Source organism: Pinus tabuliformis, chromosome 8 (genome assembly GCF_031772625.1).
Source record: "Pinus tabuliformis cultivar Carrire ecotype Pingquan chromosome 8, CPIR1, whole genome shotgun sequence".
Lineage (NCBI taxonomy): Eukaryota > Viridiplantae > Streptophyta > Pinopsida > Pinales > Pinaceae > Pinus > Pinus tabuliformis.
In genome coordinates, this window is record NC_142294.1 from 590,444,014 (window position 1) to 590,462,356 (window position 18,343).

The window sequence follows — 18,343 nt, forward strand, 5'->3', positions numbered from 1 at the left end:
TCTCCAAGGCTATTCAAAAACATGTAAGAAGAAAGCATTGAACCATCAAGTGCACTTGTAACTGGAAAAATGGATGAAAGTGGGTGTGGGCTATTACTCAAAACATCAACCAGATATGACAGTGGTCTATTACTCTAACATTTAATACAATCTGTGCTTTGCAATTGTTTGCAGAGACCTGACTTCAGAGCCAAAGTTCCTCGAGTCTGAACTAAGGGTTGGCCATAAAGATTGAATGATCATAATATAAATAATGAAATATGACAACAAATAGCAACAATGTGGTGGGCTAAGATCCATGTGCAACACAATTTCTTTGTGAAGCTCAGCTAAAACACATCTTCGCATGAAGCTTACAAAAAAGGATCATTACCCTGCACGGAAAGGGAGACTTGGCATGAGATTCGTGTACTTGAAAAATAGAAAATAAAAATAGAGAGAAGGATCGATGACCTATGCTTTATACATCTTCCCCTTTCCTCTTTCTCTCAACCTTCATGTCCTAATGATGGATCCTGTTCTGGACTCGAAACAACGACTTCAAATGGAAACTGTGGATCAAGTTCCAGACACGGTTTCTTCAAATTCTGACCACCACAGAAGCTTACAAATAAGGAACATCTAGAGAGATTAATTATGATTTGGCCCTGTTGTCAGCAGTCTCAGCAATACGTTTCAAGTGTGAACAGCTTTCCATTTAACAGATTAAACATAGTAATTCAAAGAGAATTGGCAGGCCTTGATCTAGATTCAAATGCAAATACAGTGAGAAAATAGATTGTCTCTGAATGGCTCTGTTTAATGGATTTGAAGTGGCAATTCAAAGAGAATTGCCAGGCCTCGATCTATATTCTAATCTAAATGTATTTTACTAGCAAATCAGATGTTTTTGGGTTTGGAAAGCAGAGCCCCGTTGCAATATCTTTAGTAGAAAAATACTGTCTTCAACTTGTTCTTGAACAAAAACCTCTTTGTTATTGTTTCTTTCAGATGCCCTAGATTTTATCTTCATCCATTTTCCTTTCTCCTCCCAAAAGTCTGGTGGCCCTTCCTCTATGCTATTATTATATAACAAACTTATTAATTAAGCAAAAAACAGTATCTTTGATTTTTATACCCATTGAAAGCCTGGATTAATTTGCAAAATCATTGTACTGCAAGACAGAAATTTCAAAGGGAAAAATGATTGCATGACTAACAGATCAGACAAAGATTTATGGAAGGCTTCATTTTGAATCAGATTATAAATAGATGTGTTGAAAAAATTTACTCAAGTCCAGGATTCCAACATTATCCGTAGCAATCGCATTGTGTGGTTAAAAGAAACTATTTTGTGTGTTTGCGAGTGCTTCATTATATTACTAAATAAATATATGACGCGTACAACGAATAGATATCATCTTACGATTCTTAACATATGGAGGAGGATTCTCACCATCTAAATGACATTGGCAGTGGCGACTATCTCTGTCACAATAATCTGAATGGCCCACAACCCCATACCACCATCCTGCCAAGTAAAAAAAGCAACAATGGATGAAAGATTATTTCCAAAATATTCATCATGTATTTTCCAAGCATAAGAGGATATCAATTGAAGCATTAACAAAGTACTTATCTAGAGGGTTCACTTCGACTACTGATCAACATAAGAATAATTACAAGATATAATAAAACAGCCACTTGTGCACAAAATCCAGGACTTTAGTCCATAAAATGTATGAAAGCTACACGTACCATATGGGAATTCCTTGTTCCTTCTCCACTGTATCTCAACATGATCTCCAGGACATAGAACATTCAAACAAACAGATGGGTGAAGATCATGGGCAGGTGTGTCCACTGGAGGTGCTCGCAGCCTGTCCCACTGTACTCCTTCCTCAACAACAATTTTTCGATGACCATGTGGTGGATACCTGCAAAAGGAAACCCTTAAATTTTGATGCATTCATGCAAATACTCCCTGCTGGCAATATCCTGAGAAGTCAACTAGAACTAAGAATCAAGAACAAAATTTCAAAGTGAGTTCCATCCGTCTTAGGTTAGCGGAAAATTGGAGGGCTTGCTGCAATGTTGACCCAGGTTCAAACTTCAAAACCCAGCAAGCTTGCTCCTCTGGACCGTGATAAAGCATTCACCCACAGATACTTGTATGGTGTGATGTTAATAATTATTGCAGACAAGTTGGTTATACTACCAATTGCATTCCTTATTTCACAAGATTTCCCAAAATACTTTGAAAAATATAATACATGAATTTAAAATCGGTTTCAAAATTTTAATAACGTTAATGTTTTAGTTGTAGTGTCAACGTTGTAATTTACTTTTTACTTAAAAAAAAGCGTGTTGCCAATAATCTTAGTAAGTATGAACGCGTTCTACACTTACTATATTGATATGAATGGTTTGGTTTTGGTTTTGTTCTTTTAATATCAAATGTACTGGTACAGGATGGTCAACGTGGTTATTGCCTTCGTCACTACTCAACTTTATATATGCCTGACTATCTATAGAACTCTCTTCCTTTTACTAATCCTATCGGCCTCTCTTTGTACCTTTTGGGACAATTGCTAGTTATAAATATTAACAAAATATTATCAATTGAATTTAATTTAGCTACATTTTAACTAACTAAATTAAACAAAATTTAAATTAAAACATAAATTAACTAATTTTAAATTCAACATTTTTACCTTAATTTTAGCTACATTTCAACTGAGTTGCAAATCTTATTCAGGGAACTTGTTTCATCTTTACGAATGGAAAAAAATATAAAAGATTCAGAACTCCACGTTATTTAAATTTATATATTTATTATCTCTCAATTTGCTGCTTTTCCAAAGTGGTCCACGATAATTCGGATGAAAATCAGTGGATTCCTATAAATCAGTAAGTTGGTATATGCTTCCTTTCCATTGGCTCCTTCAAAAGTGGATTGTCGTGTAAAGTCTATCATGTTTCTAGAGTTTTCGAAGGAGTTATCTATAATGCGACTTTTTGGAGATTCCGGTGACGGAATCCGGTGGAAGAAATTGAGGTTAAATCTTGATTTGTTGCAGTTAAAATGGTTTTTTAACTGCATATTTGGATTCAGCACCCTCGAAAACCCCTGCGACACTTTCATTGTGCAGAAACTAGCTATCAAACTTGCGGTTCCAATAAATTCCTGCCGGATTTTGACCAGAAAAACCCGCTGGAAAAACTTTCAAAAAGTCGTGTTCTAGACAACTGCGTTTTCGAAGGCCAGACTAAGAGATTCAAATCCCGAAACCAGTCAAATTAATCGGGATTCGGAACTTCAAATTTTTATTTATCAAAATTTCACAGAAAGAAATTGAAAATGATGACGTTGGGAGTAGACAATATTTTATTTCTAGTAGCAAGGTGCTTATTCCGCGCATCCATTAGTTTATCTTAAACGCGTATGTGCGCCGCTGGTTTTGTAAATTTCGGCCTGAGCAGTTATTCACTCTATGAAATTGCCCAACCACGAGCAAACCATGGGCACAGTGTATTGAAGATCTAACTTTACAGGTCAACTGAACAGGCTAACAAAAACGTTTTTCTCACGGCAATATCATCAGCCATAAACAACAGGTTGACTCCCGTTTTCAACGGAACCACCCACGAAATTTCTGATGCGCCTTTTGCTTTCAAGAGTATGAAGTACATCTTTTATATATATATATATATATATATATATACACGATCTGCATTGCATTTCCCACACATTGATCTTCTGAAATTAGTTGGTCGGATCATCCATAATTTAATTCTCACTGTAAGAGAAAAGGAGGGTTTCAGTATTAGGAATTCAAATCAATTTCAGTTTGTTAAGTCTGCTCGAAGGATTAGTTGTTATAGAGGTAGTTGATAATAACACATTATGGTATTGGCAGAGCTTCCGAGTTTATTGCGAGCGGTACAGCCTCGATTCTCGCGTTATTTGGATTCTGTCAAAAGCAAGTTTGAAGGATTGGCAGGGTATATGCTGAATTGGTTTAGCAAGTATTCCAAATTTAATCCAGTATTGGTGTCGATTGCAATCTATGCGCTTTGCACTGGTGCAGGATTTGTGCTGTGTATTGCTCTGGGGTTCTTTGATTTGGCAGCGGGGACTCATATCTTGGAGGCCCTCCTCCTTGTGATGGATGGATTAAATGAATATGTTCTCCCTGCATTGCAGCTTATCAATGGATTGCTGGCCCTGTGTGTGGGATTCTCCATACCCTTTGGCCCGATTAATATTAATATCAATGCTTATAGCGACCCCCCCAGATCTGATCCAAAAACCGTGAATAATATTCTGTCTGGCCGCTCCAAGATGATCAGATCTCTGCCCAAAGTCAAGTATGGGTGTTTAAGAAAATCAGATGAATTATCTTCATGTGCAATCTGTTTGGGGTGTATTGGCGACGAGGATGAAGTCCGCATTCTTCCTAACTGCAGACATTATTTTCATATTTCTTGCATTGATCGGTGGCTTCTTCCATTTACTGTAAATAACTCTTCATGCCCTCTGTGCAGAGCCAATGTAATTGGCCTCCACGCATCGCAATGGCAATAAAGCAAATAGCGATTCATATCCATTGAATTTAATAGATTTTGAAATTTAATTAACAAAAGTGAAATAAACTGTGTTTCTTTAATCTCACTATCTATCTAATTTTGAAAATTTTGCGAAATCAAGAGTGCCGATGAAATCTCCAGCCTACGCAAATGCTGGAAATGGAGATGTTTACTCCCGGTTTTCGGAGCCTGGTTTCCAGCGATCCGCCCCTAGGAATTTTTTAAAACAACTTTTCACGTTGAAGTGCAAACGATCGGTGTTAAATACCGTTCAAATTGGATTGGTGTTACCGTTGAAAATTTTCGTGTACGGTCACATGTATACTTCGTAAGAAAAAATTGTTCAAATGTATTTGTTGTCAATGCACACATTGTGGAAACCTCTTGCTTTAATGGTTTTTTTTACAAGGGTGGAAAAGGACGCTTTACCAATTTTCAATTTTTTTTTAATTTATTAAACCGCCATAGTATAGGTCTCCTACATATTCTCAATAAAATATAACTAAAGATTTATAGAAGCTTTAACTAATTCTGAGTAGACAAATCTCCTCGGACCCATACTATATTTAAAAAATGTCTAAGATTCTTTTTAGACTTGTGAAGTCCCAAACTATCGTGTATTGTTTCCATACATTTACGAGCAAGCAGTAAAAGTGAAAGTCCAGAACTCTAGTGTATTTTGTCCATACTTTTACGAGCAAGCATTAAAAGTGAAAGTCCAATAAATTCTAGTCGTTCAAATTTACATTTAAAACAACAAATATTACAACGGTTCAAATTTACATAAGCGATGATAAATAAATATTTACATATTGTTAAATAAACATTTTGAAAATAATTATAAATATTAATTTTAAAGTAATTGTAATTTAATTATAATCTAAATTTTGGTTTTTTTTTTCCATTTTTCTAATTGCTATTTAAAATATTTTATAATTAATATAATTATATAAATTAAATGATTAATAAATGTCCATAGTCATTAATTTACAATAAATATTAAAACACTTACACTTATTTTATAAAAAAAAATAATAAACTTATAAATAGATTTTTTACAATATCATGTTTTACCCTTACCAAATGTCTAAAAAATTCATAATTCACCTTTAAACTATTGTTAAAAATATGTCTCTAATTTATGACAAGTATTAAAATTATTTAAACTTATTATATCTCCAGATATTCTTATAGAAAATGTTTTATTTTTAAATAAATTTTAAAAATGAATATATTTACCATAAATATTGTGTAGTCCATGCGATATTCTATTATTGTGTAATTTCAAATTTGATGTAACAAAATTTACATCAATGAAAAATAATTTAATTTTTAAATGAATTTAATAAATTTTGAAAATGAATATCTTTGCTATAAGTAGATGATTCTTATATTTTATTATTGGTAATCTTAAATAGCGTAGTTTATGGCCAGTACACATTTTGCATTTATTTTGAGGCAAAGTTTGTTGGGTTGTTGGTTCACTATATGACCACTTATTTAAAAGGATATAATATGTACGATGTTTGTAAGGTATTTTTTATAGTTTATTATCAAATATTTACCTGATAAAATTACAATTGTTATTTATTAATTTATTTATTTTTAAAATCAGGAAAAATAACAATTTATTTATTTTTAAAATCAGGAAAATATTTATGTTATTGTATGACAAAAACGAAAGATGATTTCTTTATATAACTATTGACTTGTCATTAGGAAACTAGATTAGCAATACAAAAACGTTGCTTTTGTCTATAGTGTTGGAATATATGATATTTTCTCCTCTAAACTATCCAAAAGATTGATAGAGTGACTGAGGTGGATATTGGTGGCCACTCACCTATTCCACTTGGACCCCCACCGTTGTTTCTTTTTAGTTTCCTTAATTGTAGCACAACTTACTATTTTTGACAATTTTTCAAGTCCTAAACTTTCAGAAGCATTTTGAGGGCCTAGAAGATGTTTTTGGGAAAACAGAATGACCGGGAAAGTGCCAAACCATTTTTTGGCTTGTCCTCGACCTCCTCTTGGAAATATTCGAAATGAGGTATTATCGTAGTCAAACGGAGATCAAATGTCGAAGTTACGATCCCTAGAAGTTGATGTTCCAACTAACCCTAATGGGGCCCACAAGTTTTTGGTGCTTCATCTCCTAGGGTTATGTATTTTGATGTTTAGGATTTATCATTGATTCTTCATGATAAAAATGCAACCGAGCCTAATTAAAATACATTTCAGAAGACATGTAATTGCCACATCTCTTCTCAGAGATAAGCTACCATCGCCTAAGCTATTTTATTTCCATTCTACATGTAACATTTTTTAGTACTTTTTTATTAATGAATTGAAGTTCTATTTTCACTATATCCTTGGGTTTTTGTTCATATTTGTATTTCATTTTGCTCTTTCATAAATCTAGATCAGTGGTATTAGAGCGGTCTTCTCTTCCTTTATTTTCCTGTGCATGTCCCGAACAAGGTCGAGGTATAAGGAGTTAAGGCTCGAACTAGTTGAACATTTGAAAGACCATCCTCGCCAACCTCGAAGGCCTCCCATGGTGGAAGAAAAGAAATATGAGGGAGCAGGAGATGCTTTCAAAATATTTCTCAAAGAATCCCTCGAGCGACAGAGGAATGTGATGATAGACAACTTTTCACAAATACTTCATCTTCATCCAACATCCACTCTTGAGGCACAACTCCCTTTAAGGTACAAGTCAACTTTGACACCGCCATATTTGAAGGCCAGATAGATGCATATGTCATAGATAAATGCTTAAATATGTTGGAGGCATATTTCTCGATTCATGATTTTTCCAATAGGGAAAAGATTACTTTTTCACTCCTCAAAGTCACCCCACACGTGAAGCACTGGTGGGAAACCTATTGTGATCAGAGGCACGAGAGGGACCGTCATTGTTTTCAGCTGCACCCACTTGGAATTCTTTCTGAGATGCCATCAAGGAAGATTATTACCCTATCGAGAGTTATGAAGATAAGTACTAGTGGTTCCTTGCAGAGATGCCATAAGGGAATATTATTACCATATCGAGAGCTCACTATGGTTGCTTACGAAGATATCCTTCCAAACATTTATTCACTATCTTAGTTTTCCCATCAGATTGAGGATGATAACACGAGTTATGAGCTAACTGAGTACCCAGACGAGAAAATAATTTTGTCCAAAAATTTCCAGTGAAAATAGGATCTCTGTCACTTACAATAATCTTTGGGTTTCCATGTATCTTTTGAATTGTTTCCATAAATGCAATAGCAATTGTAGTGGCTTTAAATGGATGAGATAATGCACAAAAGTGTGCATACTTGGTAAGCCTATCAAATACCACCATGATGACACTCTTTCCTTCGGACTTGGGTAAACTTGTGATATCAATTGAAACCTCCTCCCAACGTTGACTTGGAATGGATAAAGGTTGTAATAGACCTGGGGTCTTGATTGTCTCAACTTTATTTTGTTGGAAAACCAAACATTCTGCCACAAACTTTTGAATATCATATTTAAGGCCATCCCAAAAAAATTCCTTCTTAACCCTGTGGTAAGTTCTTAAAAATCTTGAATGCCCTCCTAAGGGAGATGTGTGCAATTCTAGAAGAATATTTTGTTTGAGTTGGGAATTCTTACAGAGGTATAAGCGATCTTTGTACCATAACAAATCATTTTCTAGCTAAATGTACCAGATATACTGGGATCTTGCTGCAAATTTTGAATGAGTGCCCACACTTCTTTTTCATTCTTCCATTCATCCCTTGCTTTGTATCCAATCTAGGTGGATAATATAAATGGCACAAAACAAAGCTTCCACATCCTTATCCTTTCTTGAGAGTGCATCCGCAACAACATTTTTATTCCCTTTTTTGTAGATGATTTCAAAGTCATAACCCAACATCTTTGTGATCCATTTTTGATGCTCTTCTGAAGATAATCTTTGTTCTAAAAAGTATTTAAGACTATCATGATTTGTTTTTACCTTGAAGTGTCTTCCCATTAGATAAGGTTGTCATTTCTTAAGTGCACGTAGTATTGCCAACATTTCCTTCTCATAAATAGGTTTGTGTAAATGTTTTCCTTTGATTCGACGACTTTCAAAAGAAATGGGTCTTTATTCTTGCATTAAAACAACACCAATTCTATTTCCTGAGGCATCACATTCCACAATACAGGTTTTTGTGAAGTTTGGCATAGCTGAGATCGGTGCTTGTCACATTTCCTCTTTAAGATATTCAAAGTCCTTCGTTGCTTCTGTAGTCCAAGAAAATGCATCTTTTTTCAGTAATTTTGTTAGAGGTGTCATTATTCTCCAATAATTCTTAACAAACTTGCAATAATACCCTGTCAACCCAAGAAATTCTCGCAGATGCTTTATGGATGTGGGGATTTTAAATCCCTTAATGGCTTTAATTTTGCTAGGATCTACCTTAAGACCTTCATGAGATACAGTATGACCCAAATATTCCACCTCTTGTACTCCAAAGAAACATTTGGAGGGTTTTGCGTATAATTGTTTCTCCTACAATAGTTTGAGCACTCTGTTAGCATGTTGAACATGATCCTTCCAAGACTTGTTGTATATTAGTATATCATCAAAAAATACTGACAAAATTTTTCTAAGGAAGTGTTTGAGAATGGAATTCATCGAACCTTGAAATGTAGAAGGTGCATTGGTAAGGCCAAAAGGCATGACCAAAAATTCATAATGACCCTAATGAGTTGTAAATGTTGTTTTTGGAATGTCTTCAGCCTTCAAAAATCCTAATTTCCTCAGTTCATATGTCCGAAAATATAATGAGACAAGATCTGAAATTTGGTCACAAGGTTCAGCAAGATTTCATCTCAAATGGGTTTTAATTTCAACTTCTAAATCTTCGTGGAAAAAAAAGTTATAGCGAAAATGCCATGATGACCTGTTTGAAGCATTGAAACCCTAGAATCCAAAGTTCTAATACCAATTGTTATGCAACCACCTCACTAAATAGAAGAAAGAGATAGATCAACAACTTCAAGAGTAGCCTCTTCGAGGGGGAAACCTCCTTTACATTACATAAAATGAACAATTCTTGGATGATACAAATGACAAGACCTCCTTTCTATATATAGGAGTCTAAGGTGTCACAATATAATCAGAGTTGACATAACAATAAAATGTAAGGGTACAACAAAAAAAGTAGTGGACTTCTATGTGGCATAATAATAACAATATGGGGACAACATGGGCACAACAATAACAATAAGGGGTACAATGAAAATAATAAAAAGGGAATACACTAGTATTATAGGGACATAACATTTTTTCTAATGCGTGTCAACCACTTATCATTATTAATGTGGGCTTTATTTACTCTCTAACTAACTATGAACATGACATGGCCCATTGGGATTATTACATAAATAAATGGACTAGGGTTGGACCCTAACATGCCCTCCCCCATCAAAAGTGACCTTGTCCTCAAGGCTAAAGTTGTGGAAACTGTTGAAAAATAGTGGTTGGTTCCCGGGTCACATCTTCTAAAGAGGTGTCTTTCCACTTGACAGGGACTTCCTCGATCATTTGACCACGGACATGTCTTTCTCAAATATCGAAGGTCTATTCTAATTGGAGCCAGAGTGAACCTTCCTTATTTGTCTTTAAGTTTTATTATTTTTTAAGAGAGATATAAATGTATAATCATTTTTAATTTAATACTATTATCATTTTTTTTTATTCCAATCCTAAGTTTGAACTTATTATTATTACTTCTAATTTTCTTTAAATGTTTAAAATTGATTTTTTTTTAGCAAATTTAAATGGTTGTCTTATTACACATTTTTCTCCTTTGGATTTGACAAATCTTCAATTTATTATTATTAATTTCTTTACAATTAAATATTACATCTTCCACGAGGCATCAAATCATTCGAATTCAAAATATTCATGCCTTTCACTTTTTCTGTATGCACTTTTCCAGGATTTTACACTAATATCTTTATTCTATCAAGAACAAACACATATTTAATGTCCATTAAAGATTATGCCTTACAAAAATAACATCACTACTTAACACTTCAGAGTGTTTTTGTCACGCCCCTACACCTGCGGTAGTCTTCCAACCGCTTGTAGCAAGGTGCGGCACCACCGAATGCTTCCTTTTCACCAATACTAACATTCATGGACTACGCCTACTTTCACTTTAACATTACTTAGCTTGTGTTTCACAACCAAGTAAACATGCAATTATCCTTTATACTTAATGAAGTCCATACTCATTCATTATCCATAGCAATTATAACAAGAACATCAACAATTGCAACAAGTATAAAGGGGAGGGGCAACTCCCCGTAATGTGAGTCTGCCCGACAATATATTAAGAATATCAATTTACATGTACAAGTATGTCTTGGCCGAACCAAGTCTCATACTTAGTCAAATATTACAAAGAGAGGCAACCCTGCCTTTTACAACCATGTGCACCTCTTGCACGAAGGGTAGTGCTCACCCGAGTGACTTAAATCCCCTTGCCAAGTCCTACACAATTCTGCACATCCACCGAACCTTGGGCACACCTTGCCCACACCTCTACTGGCTTAAGACAACCTTAAGAATGCTCTCTCAAGTAGTGCGCATGAGCTATGTGCAACTCTACCCAAAATTGCGCACTCTTTGTTTTACCCCTCAAGCTTATGCGTGGAAGTGATGGAGAATTCGTTGTCCAAATGAGCTCCAATGTATGTATGTTTATATGCAAGTTAGTGTGGAACCACTTGTGGGCGGTGGCACTCTAGTCGACCCCCAAACATGGGTTAACACACCCCTTTCAACCTTCTTTCAAGTCGGCCTTGCCACCGCAAGCCAACCTCCAAGCATGGGTATAAACCTGCGCTCTCCATTTCATTATGTCCATCTTTCGTCGCATGGTCGTTTCTGCTTTTGTCGCTTTTCCGTGTCACCTCACCCGCCCGTTGTGCAGACCTCGCCCACCCACCGTGTCGACCTCGCCCGCCCATCATGCAGACCTCGCCCATGTTGTGCGATCGCGCGGCCGCCCGCGCGCCTGCCGTTCACCCGCGCGCCCGTCGTGCACGGTGACTCGCCCGGCTCTCCAACCGTGGTTGCGCCCAAGGACCTTACAGTTTTAACCATACAAATCATTTTTACAAATACATTTCACTTAAACAAATCTACGGGCATCTCTTTGCACCTTTGGAACAATTGCTAATTCTATCATGTTTCTAAAATTTTAGAAGACCCGACCAATAGATTCAAAACCCGAAACTAGTCAACTTAACCACTTATTCCGAATTTGGAATTCAATTTTTTGTTTATCAAAATTCAGATAAAGAAATTAGAAATTGAAAATAATGACGTTGGGAGTAGACAATATTTCATTTATAGTAGGGAGTGCTTATTCTGCGCGACAATTATTTTATTTGATACGCGGATGTGCGTCGCTGGTTTTGTAAATTTATGCATGCGCAGTTATTCACTCTATGAAACTGCCCAACCGCGAGCAAACCATGGGCACAGTGTATGGAATATCCAATTTTACAGGTCAACTCAACAGGCTAACAAACATGCTTTTCTCACCGCAATATCATTAGCCATAAAAAACAGGTTGTCTCATGTTTGCAACGGAACCAACCACGAAATTTTTAATGCGCCTCTAGCTTTATCAAGTGCATCATTTATATATATACGATCTTCATTGCATTTCCCACACATTGATCATATGAAATTAGTTGGTCAAATCATCCATAATTTAATTCTCACAGTAAGAGAAGAGGAGGGTTTCAGTATTAGGAATTCAAATCAATTTCAGTTAGTTAAGTCTACTAGAAGGATTAGTCGTTATAGTGATATTTGTTGTTGTTATAGTGATAATTCATAATAACACATTATGGTATTGGCAGAGCTTCCGAGTTTATTGCGAACGGTACAACCTCTGTTCCCACATTATTTGGATTCTGTAAAAAGCAAGTTTGAACGATTGGCAGAGTATATGCTCAATTGGTTTAGCAAGTTTTCCAAACTTTTCCGAAGAGACAAACAATTTCTTATCACCTTGCCATACTTCCAATCTTAGGAAGTAGTGCAAGAAACCCATGTTCTTTATCTTAAACTTTTTTACAAAGTCATCTGTAGGAATTTACAGGGTAACCATCTATGAGAGAAGCTTATGTAAATTTTCATTCTTTTATTAATAAATTGCCTGAAGTGGTCGCGTTGGCTCAGGCCGTGGACTGTTTCCCTCTTTGAGGGTTTTAACCACGTCAAAAACACTGGTGTATTGATCTATGATCTGTTTGTGAGTGGTGTCCTTTGGTGTTCTGTCTGAGGAAATTACCCTGTAAATTCCTACATGGTATCAAAGCCAATTGAGGGCCGCGTCCATTGGTGATCCAAATCTGAAGCCGGTAGAACTGCATCCGACTGTCGTTTCCTAGATCTACTGTTTTTGACTACTTTTGGGCCGAGAGGACTACTCTATTGTGTTAGGAGCATCTTTTCTAGTGAGGAACCCCTTTCGTTTCACGCGAAAAGGTTTCCGGTAGCCCTAGCTACGTCATTTTTAAGATCTGGAGGTATACAGTGTTTATTTGCAGTTTACAGTTATTTTCTCTCTGTTTATTTCGGTTTATTTAGCTTTTTTTAATTACCGGATCTATACCTTTCATTTTTGCCTATGCTCTTTGCCCCACGACTCTGTGCGATCTGGGCAAATTAGAAACAGAAAGGAAGGATTTTTCTCATGCGTATGCTCTTTTCCGTTGCGCCTTAGTGTGATCTCGAAAAATCAGAAACATTGAGGAAAATATTTAGTTTCCGGATAAAGCTAACTTCGAGCCATAAGGTTCATTTATTTTTGTATGTCCGTGTTGGATTTTGTGTTTTTTTTTGTTTTGTAGGGAAAAAGAGCTTTCTCAAGCAAGCACGCAACCCAAAGCTTCAGTGACTAAAAAAATACACCCCCCCTCTCTCTCTCCCTATCTCTTCTACTTTTGAAAATATTTCTTCTTCAGATGATGAAAGCGAGGATGAAAATCCTCCCCCACCTTCTCAGGATCCTCCTTCAGCTCCTCAGCTTCCAAAATGGGTCCGTGCTACTCGGGATGCAGTAGGTGATCTTGCTGGTGATCCTACAGATCAACGACGTACACGTTCTCAGTTTGATAGAGCCTCTTCTTTACTGCCTCAAGCTTCAGTGAATTATGATCCTGACACCTTTGCAGAAGCTTCAGGCCATCCAGATTGGGAAGCAGCTATGAATGAAGAATATCATTCATTATTGGCAAATGATACCTGGGATCTTGTTCCTCTACCAAAGCGACGAAAACTTGTTAGATGCAAATGGGTTTACAGAACCAAGTATGGACCAGATGGGAAAGTTGATAAACATAAATCTTGTCTTGTTGCTAAGGGTTTTTCACAAGTTGAAGGCATTGAATACACTGAAACCTTCTCCCCTGTTGCCAAAATGAACTCTATCCACCTTGTTCTTTCCCTTGCTGCCTCTTTCAAATGGGAAGTCCATCAGATGGATATTAAATCTGCCTTCTTGCATGGGGACTTGCATGAAGAAATCTATATGGAACAACCTATTGGCTTTATACAAACAGACTCTAGCCTTGTATGTCGGCTTAAGAAATCCCTTTATGGTCTCAAGCAAGCTCCTCCAGCTTGGTATGCCAAAATGGATAACTTTCTTTTAGAAAATGGCTTTTCTAGGTGTCATTCTGACAATATTGTCTACACCAAGGAAGTGGGCAAGTCTCTTATCATTCTTGTTCTTTATGTTGATGATCTTATCTTGACTGGTAGTGATCCCAACCTTATAAACCATGTGAAGTCTAGCCTTAAAAGGAAGTTTGAAATGATAGACTTAGGACACTTACATTATTTTCTTGGTCTTCAAGTCTTACAATCCAAGGTATTTCCCTTTCCCAGTCCAAGTATGCCTGTGATATTCTACGCCATTTTCACATGGAAGACTGTAAGCCAGCCCCTTTGTTATAGACATTTTTTTGCCCTACAACACCAAGCATGAGATGTCCATAAACCAAGGGCTCCTAAGTCCCTAAAAGTGTTGTTCTAACCCCTAAAGGAACAAGGTCAACAGATTACAACTTCTCCCAGAAGTTCTCCATGAAAAACTGCTCAAAATTGGTCAAAACAGGATCATTGCAGCTACTCCACTGGCTAGGTGCGTTGCACCTCACCCAAATGCACTGTGAGGGTGCGTTGCACTGCAAAAGTCCCTTCTATGGGGTGCGATGGGTGAGAAATGACAAATGGCAGTGTCATTCCGCGAGGTGGAGAGGCAATGGAAGCTTCCAGAATCTTCTCCTGTGACACTTGCCTCACTGAATTCGACCAAAGATGAGTAAGAGGCCCTCAGTCTCGAGGTGGAAGAAAGAACTGACAGAGAGAAGACACTAATCAAATCACAAGCTGACTCATCCTCCTTACAGATATCTATATATGGATCCCTCATCCCAGAGATCCAGAGGCTGGAATTTTGCATATTGTAAGGAATTGCTGTTGGTTTCTAGAGACAAACATCAGATTGTTGGGTGATCTAAGCTTTGTTTGAGGTGAAGAGGGGCTTCTTTGCTGGGAGGTCGATGCTGGGTCGGAACAACTGGTTGTAACTCCTCCCGGATCTTTTCTTGTCTATCAATAAAAGCTATTTGGGTTTTCCTCCATGCTTTTGTATCATTGATGCGTGTTACATTTGTATGGTCAATTTAAATCTGATCCTAAGTTGTTTATGAATATAGATCCATGTCTTTGTATAGTGCTATGCTTCTGTGATCTTCCAGGTACTCTGTGAAGCTGGGCGTGCAAGGGAACAGGTAGTTGGGGACTATCAAAGAAGAGAGGGATCGAATCAAAGGATTAGCGCAAGACAGAGGTTGGTCTTTCTATTCCTCTCTATCTATAATTCATAAAGGAAAAACATAAGTAGCTTTTCTTTGTTTGTTTCTAAGGCAGCTGTCACACCTTAGTGGGATAGAGCAGTTCTATATAGACACTTTTCCCTGTAACAAAATGGTGACTCCGCTGGGGACTAATTAGTTTGTTTGTTTATCATTCTTTGTTGTTTGTTTCATAAACTTACAAGTAGCATTCGAACTGCATTTGCCATAACAAATGCAAAGTAGATAACTGCTACTTCAATCCATTCACTAGATCTGTTTATGATTTAAACAGCTGATTCACAAACTATCTGATTGCCCTTGTGATAGCTCTTAGATCCTCCTTAGATCTACCCCTGATTGTTTCATTACTGATTGCTTTTTACTCGGCCAAAAACCAAGAACTGAACTGCAAACTGTGACCCGGAACCCAGACAGAGTCTCGTTTCTGGCCCAACGTAGGTACTATTCAGAGATTCTGATTTTCAGCGCACTTCCCGAGTGGACAACCTGCGCTGCATTTCAGATTCTCTGTGTTACAGGTGCGCTGATCAGACTAGCTCTGTGGAGCTGTGGCTTTTGTGCTTCATTCTTTCCAGTTCTATCCCTGAATTTTGCTGCCTGTGATTAGTATATGTCTGTTTGAAACTCCTTTTCCTTGCTGTTATTTTGCCTCCTTTGTACAAAAGAACTGTAGATGTTTTTGTGTGTTTTTTGAGTCATTTACAGTTCTCCTTTGCAAAAGTAGCATAATCATACTGTCGTCCTTTGATTTGAAACTGTCACAAGTGTCGATTTCAATCGTAGGAAAAAGTTTGATTGCTGTTGATGGTCGATTATCCTGTTACTATTGCTTTTGGTCTGAATTTGTAATTTTCTAGTGTCAAGAACGAGTATTCATTTCAAAATCGTAAGGTGTCATAATCGTCTCCATTTTTTATTTCGAAAAGAAGCTTGTTTATATTTGCCGCTTGAAAAGAAATTCAGATTTGTGCATCAGCTTTCTTTTTAGCATCCATATACTAAGAAAGTCGAAAAACAAATACATGCATGTGCATTTGCATATAGATAGTCTGTTTGGCTTGATTTAGGAAAGTGCATTTAGAGTGTGCTCTTTGCTCTTTGTGAAAAGATTCTATCTTTATTTTCCCTAGTAGCTAGGATTTTCATTGCATAAAAGAGATAAAAAGTTTGTTTATCATCTTAGATTGCATTTTAGGAATTACATCTACATCTCGTGGTGAACCCGAAAGGCAAACTTCATAAACAAGATCAACTTAAAATAAATTCAATGAATCTAACAACGCTTTGGAACTTAACGCACAACATTTAGAGGTCTAGGCTAGAGACGTATTCTGGCGTCGTAAAGCCTGGTAACTGTTGTTCTCACTGATGGTTGGGTGATTCCTCCACTTTGAGACGATAAGTGCCAGTACGGACTTGTGCTCCCACGTACTATCGAGTATATTTTGGGAGACCCCTATAGGCTTAAATCCTTTATCCATAGGAAGTCGTGTCTGCCGCCCTATCGATCGCAATGCACTGAACACAACATTCCTGAAGATTGACTGCCGTACCGTAAAAAGTATTCTGCAGTTTTGCGATTGGTTTGGTAATCCCTCTACCTAGATTTCCAGAGTAGTCCCTTTCGTTCCTTTTTAGACTCCTTAACAGAAAAGGTCCATCTGAGCACTTGTCACTTCAGGCTCATTAAAAATCGAAGGCGACTAGAGTCATCTTTTGTTTTTTCTCGACTCTTAAAAACTGAAAAAACAAGTTGTGTCAAAGCGTCTAAAATTTATTTTAAACGGAATAATCATTACCCTTTCCCGCGTTGATCTTGAGTTGAGAAAATGGAGTCCACCAACCAAGGAATTCCACTTGGAGTAAATCCTAGTCCCTTCTCCTCTTGGGGAGATGTTGGTGCACCCCATATGGCCACATTGTCGCTTCCAGGACTGACAATTGGTTTGCCTGTATGGCTCTTCTCAACCTCTGTCGTTCAGAACACCACTATTCCTGAACAATCGAATCAGCAATTAGACGAGTCCAGAGTTACCCACCAACCTTCTACTTCCTCTAATTCTTCCTCTCCTCCTTCCTCTTCGCTTGATGGGGCTGGTAAAGCCAAAAGTCAAGTTCCTAAGGAGAAGAAGGAAAAGAAGAAGAAAGAGAAGAAGAAGAAGGAGCCAAAAGCGAATGGGGGAAAACGAGTGTCGTCTAACGAAAATCCACACACTGCACCGACCAGGCCTAAATCTCCATGTGTCATTTGCAAGGGAGACCACTATCACAGAGATTGTCCTTGCATCCCTCGGATCTTAAGGGACCGGTCTCCTCATTTTCACAACATGGTGTCATCAACCTCTGATGATCATGTTGAAAACACACCGTCAACTAGTGAAAGTGAAGCCCCAGGACAAAAAGGAAAATATAGATTTCCTTGTAAACTGTGCGAAGGCGATCACGCCGTCCACCATTGTCCCTTCTTAGATGAGGCTAAAAGAGTTTTGGACGATCATCCGGTTTCACCGTTACGACTTCCTCCTGGATATAGAAAACTCTTACCGAGTCCGTCACCAGTTGAAAATCCGGCTGGCCCACTCAGGTGGTCGGCTGAAGCATCTATCATTGAAGATAAACCATCTGAATCCATACCAGATGAAATTCAAAAGGTCAAGGTGGCAGTTGACCCAGTTTTGCCCTCAGAGGTTCCATCTTCAGATGATACAATCACTGAAGAGAACAAGGATGACACCGTCCAAATTCTTTTCATAATCACAGACTCCAACGAACATGGGGGAAATTTACCCATTCCTTTACCGCAAGAAGGAAGTTCGTCAGAGTCGTACTCGGCAGTCTA

General features: G+C 37.3%; 2 protein-coding genes across 3 annotated transcripts; one reads left to right on the top strand and one right to left on the bottom strand.

The window, feature by feature from the left end:
- Positions 1–231: 231 nt before the first annotated feature.
- Positions 232–2,198, bottom strand: LOC149236841 (F-box protein At2g26850-like). 2 transcript variants are annotated; one of them, XM_089372520.1, is made up of 3 exons: positions 1,738–2,198; positions 1,436–1,510; positions 232–374 (listed from the first exon to the last, which is right to left on the bottom strand). In XM_089372520.1, the coding sequence occupies exons 1-3, from the start codon at positions 1,946–1,948 to the stop codon at positions 370–372; spliced, it is 291 nt and encodes a 96-aa protein (XP_089228646.1). In that variant the 5' UTR covers positions 1,949–2,198; the 3' UTR covers positions 232–369. The 2 variants fall into 2 exon arrangements, with proteins under 2 accessions (XP_089228646.1, XP_089228645.1); XM_089372519.1 differs by having other exon boundaries at positions 232–1,510.
- A 1,527-nt stretch (positions 2,199–3,725) lies between these two features.
- Positions 3,726–4,649, top strand: LOC149236842 (uncharacterized). The gene has a single exon (XM_089461634.1). The coding sequence runs from the start codon at positions 3,887–3,889 to the stop codon at positions 4,565–4,567; it is 681 nt and encodes a 226-aa protein (XP_089317760.1). The 5' UTR covers positions 3,726–3,886; the 3' UTR covers positions 4,568–4,649.
- The last annotated feature ends 13,694 nt before the right edge of the window (positions 4,650–18,343 follow it).